This window comes from Protomyctophum parallelum (assembly GCF_964188405.1).
Source record: "Protomyctophum parallelum genome assembly, chromosome: 14".
NCBI lineage: Eukaryota > Metazoa > Chordata > Actinopteri > Myctophiformes > Myctophidae > Protomyctophum > Protomyctophum parallelum.
The window spans coordinates 21,333,380-21,347,158 of NC_139709.1; the positions used below are offsets into that span (position 1 = coordinate 21,333,380).

At 43.7% G+C, this 13,779-nt stretch overlaps 1 protein-coding gene across 1 annotated transcript in view; it reads right to left on the minus strand.

The window, feature by feature from the left end:
• Positions 1-1,852: 1,852 nt before the first annotated feature.
• dnm3b (dynamin 3b) overlaps positions 1,853-13,779 on the minus strand; it is a gene marked incomplete at both ends in the record, with an annotated part of 48,126 nt that continues 36,199 nt past the window's right edge. Inside the window, 6 exons of the mRNA XM_083782242.1 lie at positions 1,853-1,892; positions 2,661-2,834; positions 3,668-3,900; positions 5,297-5,464; positions 8,302-8,416; positions 12,109-12,218. Coding sequence (XP_083638368.1) covers positions 1,853-1,892; positions 2,661-2,834; positions 3,668-3,900; positions 5,297-5,464; positions 8,302-8,416; positions 12,109-12,218 — 840 coding nt within the window. The remainder of the gene's footprint in view (positions 1,893-2,660; positions 2,835-3,667; positions 3,901-5,296; positions 5,465-8,301; positions 8,417-12,108; positions 12,219-13,779) is intronic.

A 13,779-nucleotide genomic window follows, 5' to 3' on the forward strand; every position in this document is an offset into this window, starting at 1 on the left:
AGAGGCGTCATTTCAGAAAAAAATTGAGGGTGGCAAAAAAATGATTAGATATTTCAAATATAATAATAATAAATGTAAGATTTTTGAAAATGTTTCGAAATATAGGGACGGCAGGTTGAAAGATTGCGTGGCTGACAAGAAAACACGTGACGGTAACGTGTGTCACATTATGTACATTGTACAGTAGATGGATGGGTGGTGAATTGATTGGGAAGAATAGTTCAAATGTTTGTACTTGACATTAGCCCTGTTCCAGGGGGAGGAAATGGCCATCCTCTGGGACCCAAATGACGCCCCTGGCACAGGTGGACACCTACAGTATGGCAAAGGTGATATGCTTTGTTGTGACGGCTTCAATACAGATTACACTGACGGTGCTCCTCAGCCTTGCTATGTGCGTATGGCTGTTACTACGACAACACAGGAACAACTCACAAAAACCCAACATTAAATGACCCAGAGGGTTTATTATGACTTATTATTATATTAACAGCTTCGACCATGAAAACAAAAACAACTGAAACGTCAACAAACGTGCAGACAGGAAGTACATGCACACAGTGTCCACTCATACAAACACATAATATAGTATTGTTCACACATTTGCACACGCACACACACACACACACACACACGCACGTGCGCACACGCACATAGCTGATATTAAACACAGTATAGGGGGTATTGTACAATAAATAATACAATACTTAAACAAACATAGCCTACATATAGGCAAATTATTCCCTCCCCCCAGCAAACACACACACAAACACTCATAGAAATGCACACATGTGAACAATCACACACACTTACACACATACAGACACACCCACTCAACACACGCACGCACACACGCACACACACCCTCACACACACACACACACACACACACACACACACACACACACACACACACACACACACACACACACACACACATACACACACACACACACACACACACACACACACACACACACACACACACATGCAATAAAAGCAGCTTACTGTATGTGCCATGCTGCATTTTGGAATGAGTAGGGCAGTGCCACTGCTGAGCGTAATATTTTGTAAGCAGCAATGGGGACGGGGTCAGTGTGTGGTGTGTTGGGTTGTGTTGTGGGTATAGGGTTACTTGGATACAGTAGTGGAAAGTAAAAACTTAGAGGTACTTTTACTTTACTCGAGCGTTTCCACTTTTCAATGCTTTATACTTCTACTCCACTATATCAAATAGTGGAGGCAAATATTGTACTTTTTAGTGCACTAAAGTTATTTATTATTTGAAAATAACAATCTTTTAATTATTATTAAAGAACATACATTAACCATTATTATGTTATACTTTTTCAAAATATTTTGTCAATTTTTTCAAACCTTTGAGTTTAACCTTTGAGTATAGTATATATATTATTTTTATTTGTATTTTTATGCCAATACTTTTGTACTTTTACTCCATGTAAAATATTGAATGCAGGACTTTTTCTATATCATAGTTTTACTTTAGCTTAATTTGTATTTAATCTTCTTCCACCACTGTTTGGAGAAGGTTGGGTTCCAGGAGGGAAGTCAGGGAGTGAATCTGCTAAGCAAACCTAGAGCACAGGCGAAGCAACGAGTGCACATACGGGTTACACCACAAGACAAGCACCGCACTGTACATATAGATACATGGACATGGTCACCTGGCGGAAAGCGTTCAGGGGCTCCACTAGGGAAATGCCAGTAGAACACAGTCATGGCTATAGAGAGAAGAAAGGGATTTGATACGGAGAGAGAAAGGGTCGAGGGGTGAGAGGGGAATGGAGCCCTAGTGAGTCCGCCAGATATGAACCAGAATCCTTTGGAATGATTACGGCCCTTGTCTTGTTGGAGAAGGAGGGGGGCGTCGGCTGTCGCAGAGCATGAGTGACGGTGTTGACAGAAGTGGAGAGGAGAAGAGAAGAGAAGAGAGGAGAAAAGAGAAGAGGAGAGGAGAGGAGAGGAGAGGAGAGGAGAGGAGAGGAGAGGAGAGGAGAGGAGAGGAGAGGAGAGGAGAGGAGAGGAGAGGAGAGGAGAGGAGAGGAGAGGAGAGGAGAGAAGAGAAGAGAAGAGAAGAGAAGAGAAGAGAAGAGAAGAGAAGAGAAGAGAAGAGAAGAGAAGAGAAGAGAAGAGAAGAGAAGAGAAGAGAAGAGAAGAGAAGAGAAGAGAAGAGAAGAGAAGAGAAGAGAAGAGAAAAGAAAATTAGTCTTACTCTTCACACAGGGTTAAAATGTATAAAGCATAGACAGCAAAGATAATGAAAGACATACATAGTCATACAAAGTCATACAGAGAAGAGTGGTACAAAGAGATGAGAGTTTATCTTCTTACTTAATTATGACCAGTGGTGGACAAAGTATTCAACCCTGGTAGACATTTTCCAAAAAGTTCAAAGATTCTCCAAAGACGTCAAACAAATATCAATAATAGCGTTTTGTGTGTGTATTTGAATCCAAGTATACACAATTCAAATACTCAAGTAAGGTACAGATACTAAAATGTGTTAATTAAGTAGGGTACTCAAGTTAGGTTAGGTATAGGTACTTCATTACTGATCATGAGCACACTGTTATGAACGAGCACCACCACACACAGCACTCACCTGCTGATATGTGACACATGCTGAAGCTTGTTCTCACCTGGGGATGCTCGGCGGGGCCCTGTTAGGGCGGCTGGGAGCCTGAGGGCTCTCAGCAGTGTTATTGAATGGCCCCAGGGGTCCTGGGCGGTTTGGGGGTGGAGGGGCCCCTCGGGGGCCTGGGCGCTGGCCTGAGGACATCCTCCTGGGTGCGGTTGGGCTGGCTGGGGGAGACCTGGGGAGTAGATTAGATTACATTAGAATATTGGGTAGGGAGGGAATACCGTAACAGTAGACAAGAGCGTACCTGTAGTATGTACGTGTAGCGCAATGTAGTTTAACCCATTCTGGGCGGGGTTCCCTATTTGTACCTTACCCCCTCAGGCCGGGAACCCATATTTGGGTTCTGTACAGTATGTACAGTATTCAAAAATGTAAAAATTTTGATTCTGCTATATCAATATTTGAAGTTTTTCAGAAACCTTAGGTCAGGATTTAGAGGCGTTTTTAGAATCGGCCTTAGGCCTGAATGGGTTAACTAACAACTACACAATAAAAGTTCAACCGTGTCCCTTAAGGGAAATTGAGTCCCTATTGTTTACAATGGAGAAACTGCCGGAGGAGGAAGCCGTTAAGTGCCCGGTATGTTGTTGTGATCACCGCTATGGAATACTTTTCTACACTACAACAAGCCATTACACCGTTTTAAAGTGGATTCTCATGACAAGCAACTCAGCGGTCGGTGCAGTGGCTGTTCAAAGGTAACTTTAAACATAGGCAGTTTAGCCTGAAAGACGGCCGTAAATGGTCCGCAGTCAACCTGTTAATACAGCAGTAGTTGATAGCATGTGTTATTATAGATGACAATGCATACAGGTCTGATTCCCAGGTTCGATTTCCGACCTCTGAAATGTGTCGAGGTGGACCCTGAACAAGACACTTAAACCTTAACTTCTCTCTCTCTCTCTCACACACACACACACACACACGCACACGCACACGCGCACGCGCACGCGCACGCGTGCACATCACAGACAGACAGACAGACAGATACAGTGGTTTGTGTACCTGCGGCCTCCGCTGCCTCCCATCCAGGAGCTATCGACGGGTGGTGGCATTGGGGTGGTGATGGTGGTGGTGGAGATGTCTCCTATGATAGCCAGGGCCTCCTTCAGGGCATGGTGGGTCCTCAGCACCTCTTCCCTCCGCTGGGCCTGGTCCTGGGACTCGTCCATCAGTGTGGCCTGGTCCCCTGCAGAGTAAAGCTGGGCCAGCAGCTCTGCGTTGATGAATTCCTTCACCTGGTGGCCGAGAAAGATAGCACAGGTTCATGAAATAGAAGTCGGAACAATTACGTATCAACACTGTTCCTGAAACTTAGGATGGGTTAACCCATTACAACTGGGTAAGCATCTGTGACATTACTTGCGCAAGCAGAGCGAGCAAGTACTGCGATCGGCTGGGTATGTATGTCGGTGTTGTCCACCGGTCAATAAGTATGTATGTATGTCGGTGTTGTCCACCGGTCAATAAGTATGTAGGCCATGTATGGCTACCAAGACCTAGAAAAAATCATCCATGCCTTCATCTCCTCCCGCCTCGACTATTGTAATGGACTCTACACTACCCTCAGCTCTTCTTCAATCCATAAACTTCAACTAATACAGAATACAGCTGCCAGGATTCTAACAAACACACCCCGCAGATCTCATATTACTCCCGTACATGCTAAACTCCATTGATTGCCCGTCAAATCCAGGATCAATTAAAAAAATATTTTAATAACATACAAAGCATTACACGGACTGGCTCCAATCTACATCTTTGAACTACTGCATGCTAAACCCAACACACGTTCACTCAGGTCCCTACAACCAGACTCAAAACGAGGGGTGACCGCGCATTTGAAGTGGTTGCCCCCACTTTGTGGAATGCCCTGCCCCTTCAACTGAAGAATGCAGAGTCTGTCGATGGTTTTAAGAGATTGTTAAAAACGTATTTATTTCGTCAGCACTTTATTTTATGATATATCTTTGCTTGATTTGTTGCATTTTAACGTTTTACCTTCTATTGTTTGTTTCATGCCCTTGTTTTAATATGATTGTTTTGCCTTGTTGTACAGCACTTTGTAACATTGTTTTGAAAGGTGCTCTATAAATAAAATGTACTTACTTACTTACTTGTGTGCAAGGCGCAAGTTGGCACCTCGACAGAGTGCATTTCTAGTTTTAGATTTTAGCTATAGGCTATATGAGTGTGTCATGATAAAAGAAAAAATATATCGGAGATATAGAAGCTTATAGCGCGTCACTCCATGCTGTGCTATGAGATTGTAGATCTGCAATTATTTTTTAAATCTTGACCATTAATGCAAATCTTGGAAAATATATATTCCATTAAAAGCGAAAATTTCTAACTCAAATCGTTGCTTCTGGGGTCCCTGGGACAACTTCTTTTGAGATACAAAATACATAGGAAAACGTTTAGAAAAAGTTTGAGCACCACTGATAAAGCAACATAAGCTTTTCAGAAAACTGTTAGGATTTAGAAGACATTTGTAGAATTGGCCTCAGGTCTTACTGGGTTAACACATTTCACCGTATGTCAAATACAAAGTGACAAATACAGCAAAGGAGTGGCTACCATGGTTATCATTGTAAATTGTATTAACCCTTATACTTGGCCATAAATGCTCACATTGTTAATCATGAGGTGCATAATGGTCTTGGGCATGAGATCCCGGATGCATTTGTTGACGATGGCCATGTAGGACTCCACCAGGTTGCGAATGGTCTCCACTTTCCGCTCCAGCTGAGGGTCCATGGAGAAGTTATCTGACGCGGTATGAGTCTCACCCTCAGAGATCTGTTGGAGGAGCACAGGCAAACATTACTGTCAGACAAAGGCAAAGAATGAACATGCATGAGCAAAATACAACCACCCCAATTGCATTAATATACTCTACAGCAAAATCTGCAAAAGTCCTCTGATTTGTAATGCTTGTGACTTAACTAACGCCTGGTAAATCCTTCATCGTACGATGCCGTGCCGTGCGGTGCACCACTGAATAATAATAGCAGATCACAACACTTCACGTCGCAACGTGTGAGACAGAGTGCAGACAGAGGTATTTAGAAGATAGAACCTTTCTGTAAAGCTTTTGAGGGGAACACCAAGGCAAAATGCTTCATGTTGGCTTTAGTAAAATACAACCGAATTCTCTGCCAAGTTAAAAGTTCTGCCTGGTAACCGTTAATAGTTAACAGCATCTGTAAATACAGTTTGACAAACAAGGAGGTTGTTATGGATACAAGAAGGAAACATTATACTAACATAAGAGGCTAAAAATATATAATAAGTAGACTAGTGTGATGATGAGGCTGTCTTGCCAGCACATCTGTGTAAGTCACTGTGTGCCGATTTGTCCACCAGAGGACACTGTGGTACATCTATGCATACCGACAGGTAGCTTTGTGTTTGGAACTGCAGTGGTTGTCAATAGACAACCACTCCAAAATCTTAACATCTCTGTGGTATTGTTGTTGTTTAAAAAAGAAACAGGGTGATCAACTCATACAGGATACAAGATAAACAACGTTAAATTGGTAGTGACGACGAAAATAAAATAAATTGAACACTAAAATTGAGGCTGATCAATGGGTGCTCCCTCCTGATTGGCTGAAATTAGCAACACACCTGACAATGTATTTTCTGTGTATTAAAGAGCTGGAGAGAAGGGTAGGACTAGGAGACCCCGGTTATTGAACAAACACTGTATCTATAGCAGAGATTACCATCAGAATATAGCGTTTTACAAAGAAAATGTGTTTTGAACAAAACATATTACTTAGTTAAAGGAAAAAATTAATCAGCATCAATAATGAATCATCATAATTCATCAACAGCACTGTATCAACTATATCAGGCCTTTAGAACAACCTACCTAACCTGAGCAGATTGATTTAACCAGCTATGTTTTTATTTATTTATTTATTATTCCTTTGAAACTACTGAAAACACATTTTTATAAACTTCTGTTTTCGTTTGAGTTGGTTTGCATTTGTTACCGTGTCGTTGTGTTTTGTATGTTTTTTATTTATGTATTTGTTTAGTGATTCATTGTGCGTATAGAGGGTATGCGCGTGACATCATCATCATCAAACCCGGCCGGAAGTTATGCAGGAATGCCTACTGAGTGGCAAAAAACTACTTTCTGGCCTTGACAACCCATGCATCCAAACAGAAAAGTCCTATTTGATTGCATTAAACAACATTAAACAATGTTAAACTCACTTTGCATGTTGCTTTGCCACTCGATTTGACACTCAATGTGCCATTTACTTTAAGCATGCGCATACCCTCTATTGTCTACTACCTACTGCATGGTTTGTATTGGTTTATGCCATGCATTACTGCTTTTATGGATTTTTACACATTTGGGTTTTATTGCTTGTAAAGCAGTAAAATAGTGAGTGTTAAATTACAGCTGCTGATGTAACTTTCCTCTTCTATTTGAACCTGGTGCTGAAATGTTTACCATTGAGCACCAGGTGATACATCTTCTTTGATCATGTCAAAAACCTTTGACTGAATGTAAATGTCTCAATAGAACAGCAGGGAGACAAACGTACAACCACCTCAAGTTATGTACAAGTTATATTGCTATATTGTAGCCTATTAACTAACATGGACAAAATAACTAATTGTATTCACTAAAGAAAAAAAACAGCTTTAAAGGGATTGTGACATTAAAAAAAAGGTTTTGGAATTGTTCTTGTTTTTGTTTTGTTTTCTAATCTCAATTGCACCCAAAAAACATTAACTTTTAACATTCAGTAGATTTTCTGTGATCTGGGGTTTTCTGGCTCAAACAGGTGCTCTGATTTGCCGGCAGTAAGTGACATCACTTACTGCAAATCCCATATATGTCAATGGGATTTGCCAGCAGATGTCACTGTTTCACTGTGTTGCCTGTTTTCATTGTAGCTCAAAAGGCCCAAAAAACCCCAAAGAAAACTTCAGACCACAGAAAATCCACTGAATGTTCAAAGTTCAGGTTTTTTGGGTGTAATTGAGGTCATAAAACCTAAAAGAAAAATAAATGAAAATGAATGTCATAAAACCTTTAAGATAACGTTGGAGGATTTGACTGTGTACATTGTGAGACATGGTCAGTGGTGTAAAGTAACTACCGGTAAGTACATTTACTCAGGTACTGTAGTTAAGTACAATATTTCCAATTTCAGTACTTCTACTTCTACTCCACCACATCTCAGGGGCAAATATTATACTTTTAGTCAACTACAATTATTAGATTTCTAATTAACAGTGACTTGATTACTATTAACATACATTAACCACTTCAACCCTATTTACATTTTGGACATTTGAATATAGCCAATGTACAATGTGTCGCCATGCGACGCCTTTTGAGCATATAGATCGTCCACTTTCAAAAGATATTTTTATACATTTCAAACATTTGAAAAGTTGTTCAATGGGACATTCTGCATATTATGAGAAATTTCTACTTTTGGTACTTTAAGTACATTTTTATATCAATAGACTACTACTACTGAATTCCGGACTTTTTCAGTATTCGATACTTTTACTTCATGAGTAAAAAACGTGCAAGTACGTTTCCCACACCACTGGACAACGTGCTGCTATGACATACAGTCCAAGTCGTTACATCTACTGACCGAAACATTCTTCTCCGGGTAGACCCCGGCTCGCAGCAGAGACGACTTCCAGCTGTCCACGTCATCCTGAGTGTCACAGGCCAACTCCAGCGTGCGATTGTCCTTGTACACGTTCCTGAAAACCACAACGCACCACACAACAACATCTCATTGCACTGTTCATGCTTCATTCTCACAACGGGGGTGATGTGACGTGTTGTGAGGTTGTGGTTGTGCTATTTTTAGCACTGAACCACACTGATTGCAAAAGTGAGAATTTATTTATTGACCTTTATTTATTCAGGGAAGACCACTGAGAGCTATAGCTCTCTTTTTCAAGGACGCCCTACTGTACAGTAAGTATAACATACAAAAAGCAATAACATTTTAAATAAAGTGCAATATAATGAACAACATTTAAAACACGTCATGATGCAGATACACATAAGTACTACGCAAAGCAGGTGCAGTCCTATCCTCATGTAGTACCCCAAATGTCTCTAGATACCAATTGATCCAGTTTCAGAGAGTCCTGGAGTTTGTTCTATTTGTCTGGGGCAAATTAAACGCACGCACGCACGCACGCACGCACGCACGCACACACACACACACACACACACAGCTTGCAGGTATGGGCTGAATTACTGAAAGTACTGGGAAAGACAATTATTTTAGCACTTAACACACCTAGTGATTGCGCTTTTTAATAGAACAGAACATAATAACCACCTATAAAAGTACTCAAAACAAGCACTATTTTAATTGTGGTAAAAACCAGGACAATTTAATTTGGTAGTGAATGTGGGACATTTTAATTTTAAGGAGGAATCTGTCGGGACTCGGTACACCCAGCTTGAAAACGGGGACAAACCTGGCCAAACCAGGACACCTGGTCACCGTAGTGCACACCAGGACACCTGGTCACCGTAGTGCACACCAGTGGTTCAAACCTACTGTATTTAGCCGCTGACCCCCATCTGAAAATGTTTTGTGCCAACTGCCAGTGACCCCCAGAAGAGAAGATTTGTGTTAAGAAATACTACGATATCAAACATTTCCAAACATTTTTCCAAAAGATTAAAGAATAGCAGATGTACAAGCTCGCAGCGTGGCACAAAGTGTGATGTGAGCTTGTAGATCTGCTGTTTTTTAATAGCCAACTGAAGCCCACCACACACCGGCTGCGCGGCGGACACAGCCGCCTCCATTATTTTCAATGAACCTATCGCACACCGGCTGCGTCCGACGCGGTCACGCCTCGCCTGACACGCCGATGCACCGCTGTTCTATTTTCCAGGCGTTGCCGCGCGGCCTCCATCCGGGTATCCGTGGGCGTGGCTGGGGTCTGTACCTTAAAGGGTTAGCCTAACCTTCCCCAGCCGCACGGTAGCGCGCCGCGTCCTGTTGGTGTTGCCGTGTGGCTATGGCACGCGGCAATACTGTGCTGCGGCGCTACGCGCGGCGGTCGCAGACGTGTCGGGCTATAAATGCTATAAATGTATAAATGGATAATGTGGTTAAAATGATTGTGATGCTATGTTAACTACTTTAACTGTATGGAGATCCCCAGGGAACCACCCTAACTGTGAGACCCACTGCCGTAGTGGACCCATGGGGGTCCCCGGACCCCACTGTGAGACCCACTGCCGTAGTGGACCCATGGGGGTCCCCGGACCCTGTGAGACCCACTGCCGTAGTGGACCCATGGGGGTCCCCAGACCCTGTGAGACCCACTGCCGTAGTGGACCCATGGGGGTCCCTGGACCCACTGTGAGACCCACTGCCGTAGTGGACCCATGGGGGTCCCCGGACCCCACTGTGAGACCCACTGCCGTAGTGGACCCATGGGGGTCCCCGGACCCCACTGTGAGACCCACTGCCGTAGTGGACCCATGGGGGTCCCCGGACCCCACTGTGAGACCCACTGCCGTAGTGGACCCATGGGGGTCCCCGGACCCCACTGTGAGACCCACTGCCGTAGTGGACCCATGGGGGTCCCCGGACCCTACTGTGAGACCCACTGCCGTAGTGGACCCATGGGGGTCCCTGGACCCCACTGTGAGACCCACTGCCGTAGTGGACCCATGGGGGTCCCCGGACCCCACTGTGAGACCCACTGCCGTAGTGGACCCATGGGGGTCCCCGGACCCCACTGTGAGACCCACTGCCGTAGTGGACCCATGGGGGTCCCCGGACCCCACTGTGAGACCCACTGCCGTAGTGGACACTAATTAACAATAGAGAGATCTGTGTCTCGCTGTTGAACACACTGTACACAATAGATTCTACGATTAGGACATCCTTTAATCCTTTTAAAGGATCATACAGGCATCAATACATAAACTGTTTACAGCCTCAGTCATCATATTGTAGAAAATTATTTGTTTGTCCAAGGCCATTGCATGATTGAGTCAATATTGGATGAGCACAATTGCGTGGTTAAAAAGTCACAGACATTTTCATCTTGTTCGCTTTTAAATGTGATAAATTTACCCGGCTGGTATCCTATTCAATGAAGCATTAAATTGTTTTCACACGTGTAAGTCGCTCTGGCTAACAACGCCTGTTACAGTAGATGCAGTACATTGTAAAATCAATCAATAAAATGTTTTATTGTAATTAATTAATGTATTAGCAACCTCTTGTGTGTTATTCGTTCATGTGACGTTGTCAATTTAAAACAACGAAAGAAGATCCAATCTTTTTTTAAATAAAAACATAAGCGTGTCAGAGACTATATGACTCCTCTGTGGAAAGCTTGAATGAAACCATACTGTACATTGCAGAGCAGGAACACAGACATTCACGTACACATCCACATAAAAGAAACATACATTTGCAGACAATACATACCACACACACAGACGCACGCACGCACGCACGCACACACACGCACACACGCACACACACACACACACGCACGCATAACCCAAAACACATTTCCTTCGGCATACACACAGCTAAAGAATCCTCAGTGCTCATTTAATTCAAATGGAACCAAATGGACCCACACAGGTCCATTTGGTTCCATTTTAGTTCAATGAGCCCCGAGGATTTGTGCAGTGCGTGCCTCAAACTCTTTAACCCCTCTACTGTATGTGATTGCTGCCTAGAGAGATGTGTGCTGGCTCGCGGTGGTAGCAGACACACATGAGCTGCAAAGCTACTCAGTGGTCTAGTGAGAACGGAACAAAAGGAAAAAAGGAAAAAAAGCACTACAATAGCCAAATAAACGTCCCATCTACAAGGACACCGCCGTGTATGACGAAGCATGAATGTATAATGTATACTGTATAATGTATAATCATAGATTTGTTTTTCTCAACCACAAAATGTTAAAAATGGGATTTTAGATAGCATGTTGGACAAATGCTAGAATGGAAACAAGAAGGCTGCAAGGACTTTTTTTGGTGCTATCCTTTTAGACCAAGTGTCTGGCTATACTCTGTGTCTGTAATAGACTTTCTGTCTATTAAAGTATTCAATGAATGAATGAATCAATCAAGCAGGTTGTTTACCTGCTATTCTATAGTTTCAATGTACAGAATGGTATTATTGATAGTTATGTTGTGTAGATACTAGGCTCATTGTTTACCTGAAGCCTATATACGTCATTTCATGGCAGCGTGTGCAGACTGTTCTAGAGAAACTCTGGCATTAAATTAGTTAAATAGCACGTTGTTTAAATACATACTAGGGTTAATGTTTACCTGGTATCGTAGTTCATTTAGGCACTGCACTGTTCTCTCTGCATTCTATTTACACTCTGGATAACAGCATCTGCTGAATGCCTAAATTGCAAATAGTGGCTCAGGTCACTCGACTGACCTGGACTCTGTGTTGAAAATGGAGAAGATGTGCTTGCTGGACATGAAGCTCTTCTCAATGTCGCGCACCTTCAGGTTGTCCAGGGGGAGCATGTACTTCTTCTCCTTCTCCTGTGAATGATGACAGGAACAGAAGATGATGCACTGAACACATGTATGCAGCTTTATTATTCAGGAAGAATCAAACTGATGAAAAAAGACAAAAAAAAGTGTTTAAATTGTCCAGTCAAATGCGTTATTGCGGTATACAAGTGGTATTGCTCTAACGTCTAGATATATATCTATTCACAAGGTATTTGCAAATCCCATGAAATCAAAAAGAATGTTTTCAGTTTTTTGCACTCTCTCCCGTGTTTATTTTTCACTTTCATTTTATTGTAGGCTTGGAGATGTTGTGCTGTGGGACAAGTGTTAAATAAAGTAAAGTCTGAAGGGGTTTATGCGGGTCGAGGGCAAAGGGGGGGGGGGGGTGTTAAAAGAGGAAGAGGGGTAATGCGGGGAGATATGGACGGAGGGCAAAAGAAAAGAGGGGTAGACGGGATAGATGTGGGGGGAGGGCTTGTGTGGTGGTGGGGGTGTGAGGAGGAGGGGGTGGGTGACACACGGGAGGAGGAATGGGGGGAGGAAAGAAACTGGGAGGTAAAGGGGGGGGTGAGGTTTGGAGAAAGGGAGGGAGAGGAAAGAGAGAGAGAGAGAGAGAGAGAGAGAGAGAGAGAGAGAGCACATGTGGAAGTCATTACAGTGTGGGTCAAGACGCAGTCGTTCTTCACAGGTTTTGTTAGGGAGGGCCGGGGGCCTGGTGGCTGAGGCAACTCTCTGGCTATACGGCAGACACAGGGAGAGAATAGGGGGGTCCAAGATGCAGACATCCAGAAACAGGGGGTCCCGAGAGAAGGTCGACGCTGCCCAAGCGCCAACGCTCATCTTGAGGGTGGAGGGCGGGAGGGGGGGGGGGGCTCTCTAGGTGGAATTGGGGGTCTGTGTGACAGATATTCAGTGTGTGTGCGTGAGGAAGTTCAGCGAGTTCAGCGAGATGAAGGAGAACTCATAGGGGGTTCGACCCCTTAACACTCCATCCTAGACCCCATCTCTCTCTCTCTCTCTCTCTCTCTCTCTCTCTCTCTCCTCTCTCTCTCTCTCTCTCTCTCCTTTCCTCACTTTTATCCCTCCCCCTCTTTATTTCTTCAATATTTTTTCTTTCCATTCCAGAGGGGCCCACTTCCTGCCTGCCTGATTTTTTTAGCGAGAGAGAGAGAGAGAGAGAGAGAGAGAGAGAGAGAGAGAGAGATTAAATGACAGCCTGGCGTTAAGTCTCCACATCTGGTAGTGCTTAGCAGCACACAGAGCACCAAGAAAGTGGGAGAGCGTAGAAGTTACAGAGACGAGAGACGGAGGAAGAAAAAGGCTACTCTATAGAAGACAGACGTGAGAGCTGCTGGATTTCTCTAAAGTTCCACAACTAAAACCTTGAACCCTCCCCCCCACCGGGTCCAGGATGCCTTGGACAGTGATGGCGGACGGCCGCCAGGTAAGGAAACAGAGGCATGAGGAGTCAAAGGAGAAAGGCAAAGCGCTCAAGACCTTTCTCCATGCTGTATTCCCCAAGGGGTCACCGCCAGCCATATATGGTCACACGGGTCCCTCCCTCTTCCTCTCTCTCTCTCTCTCTCTC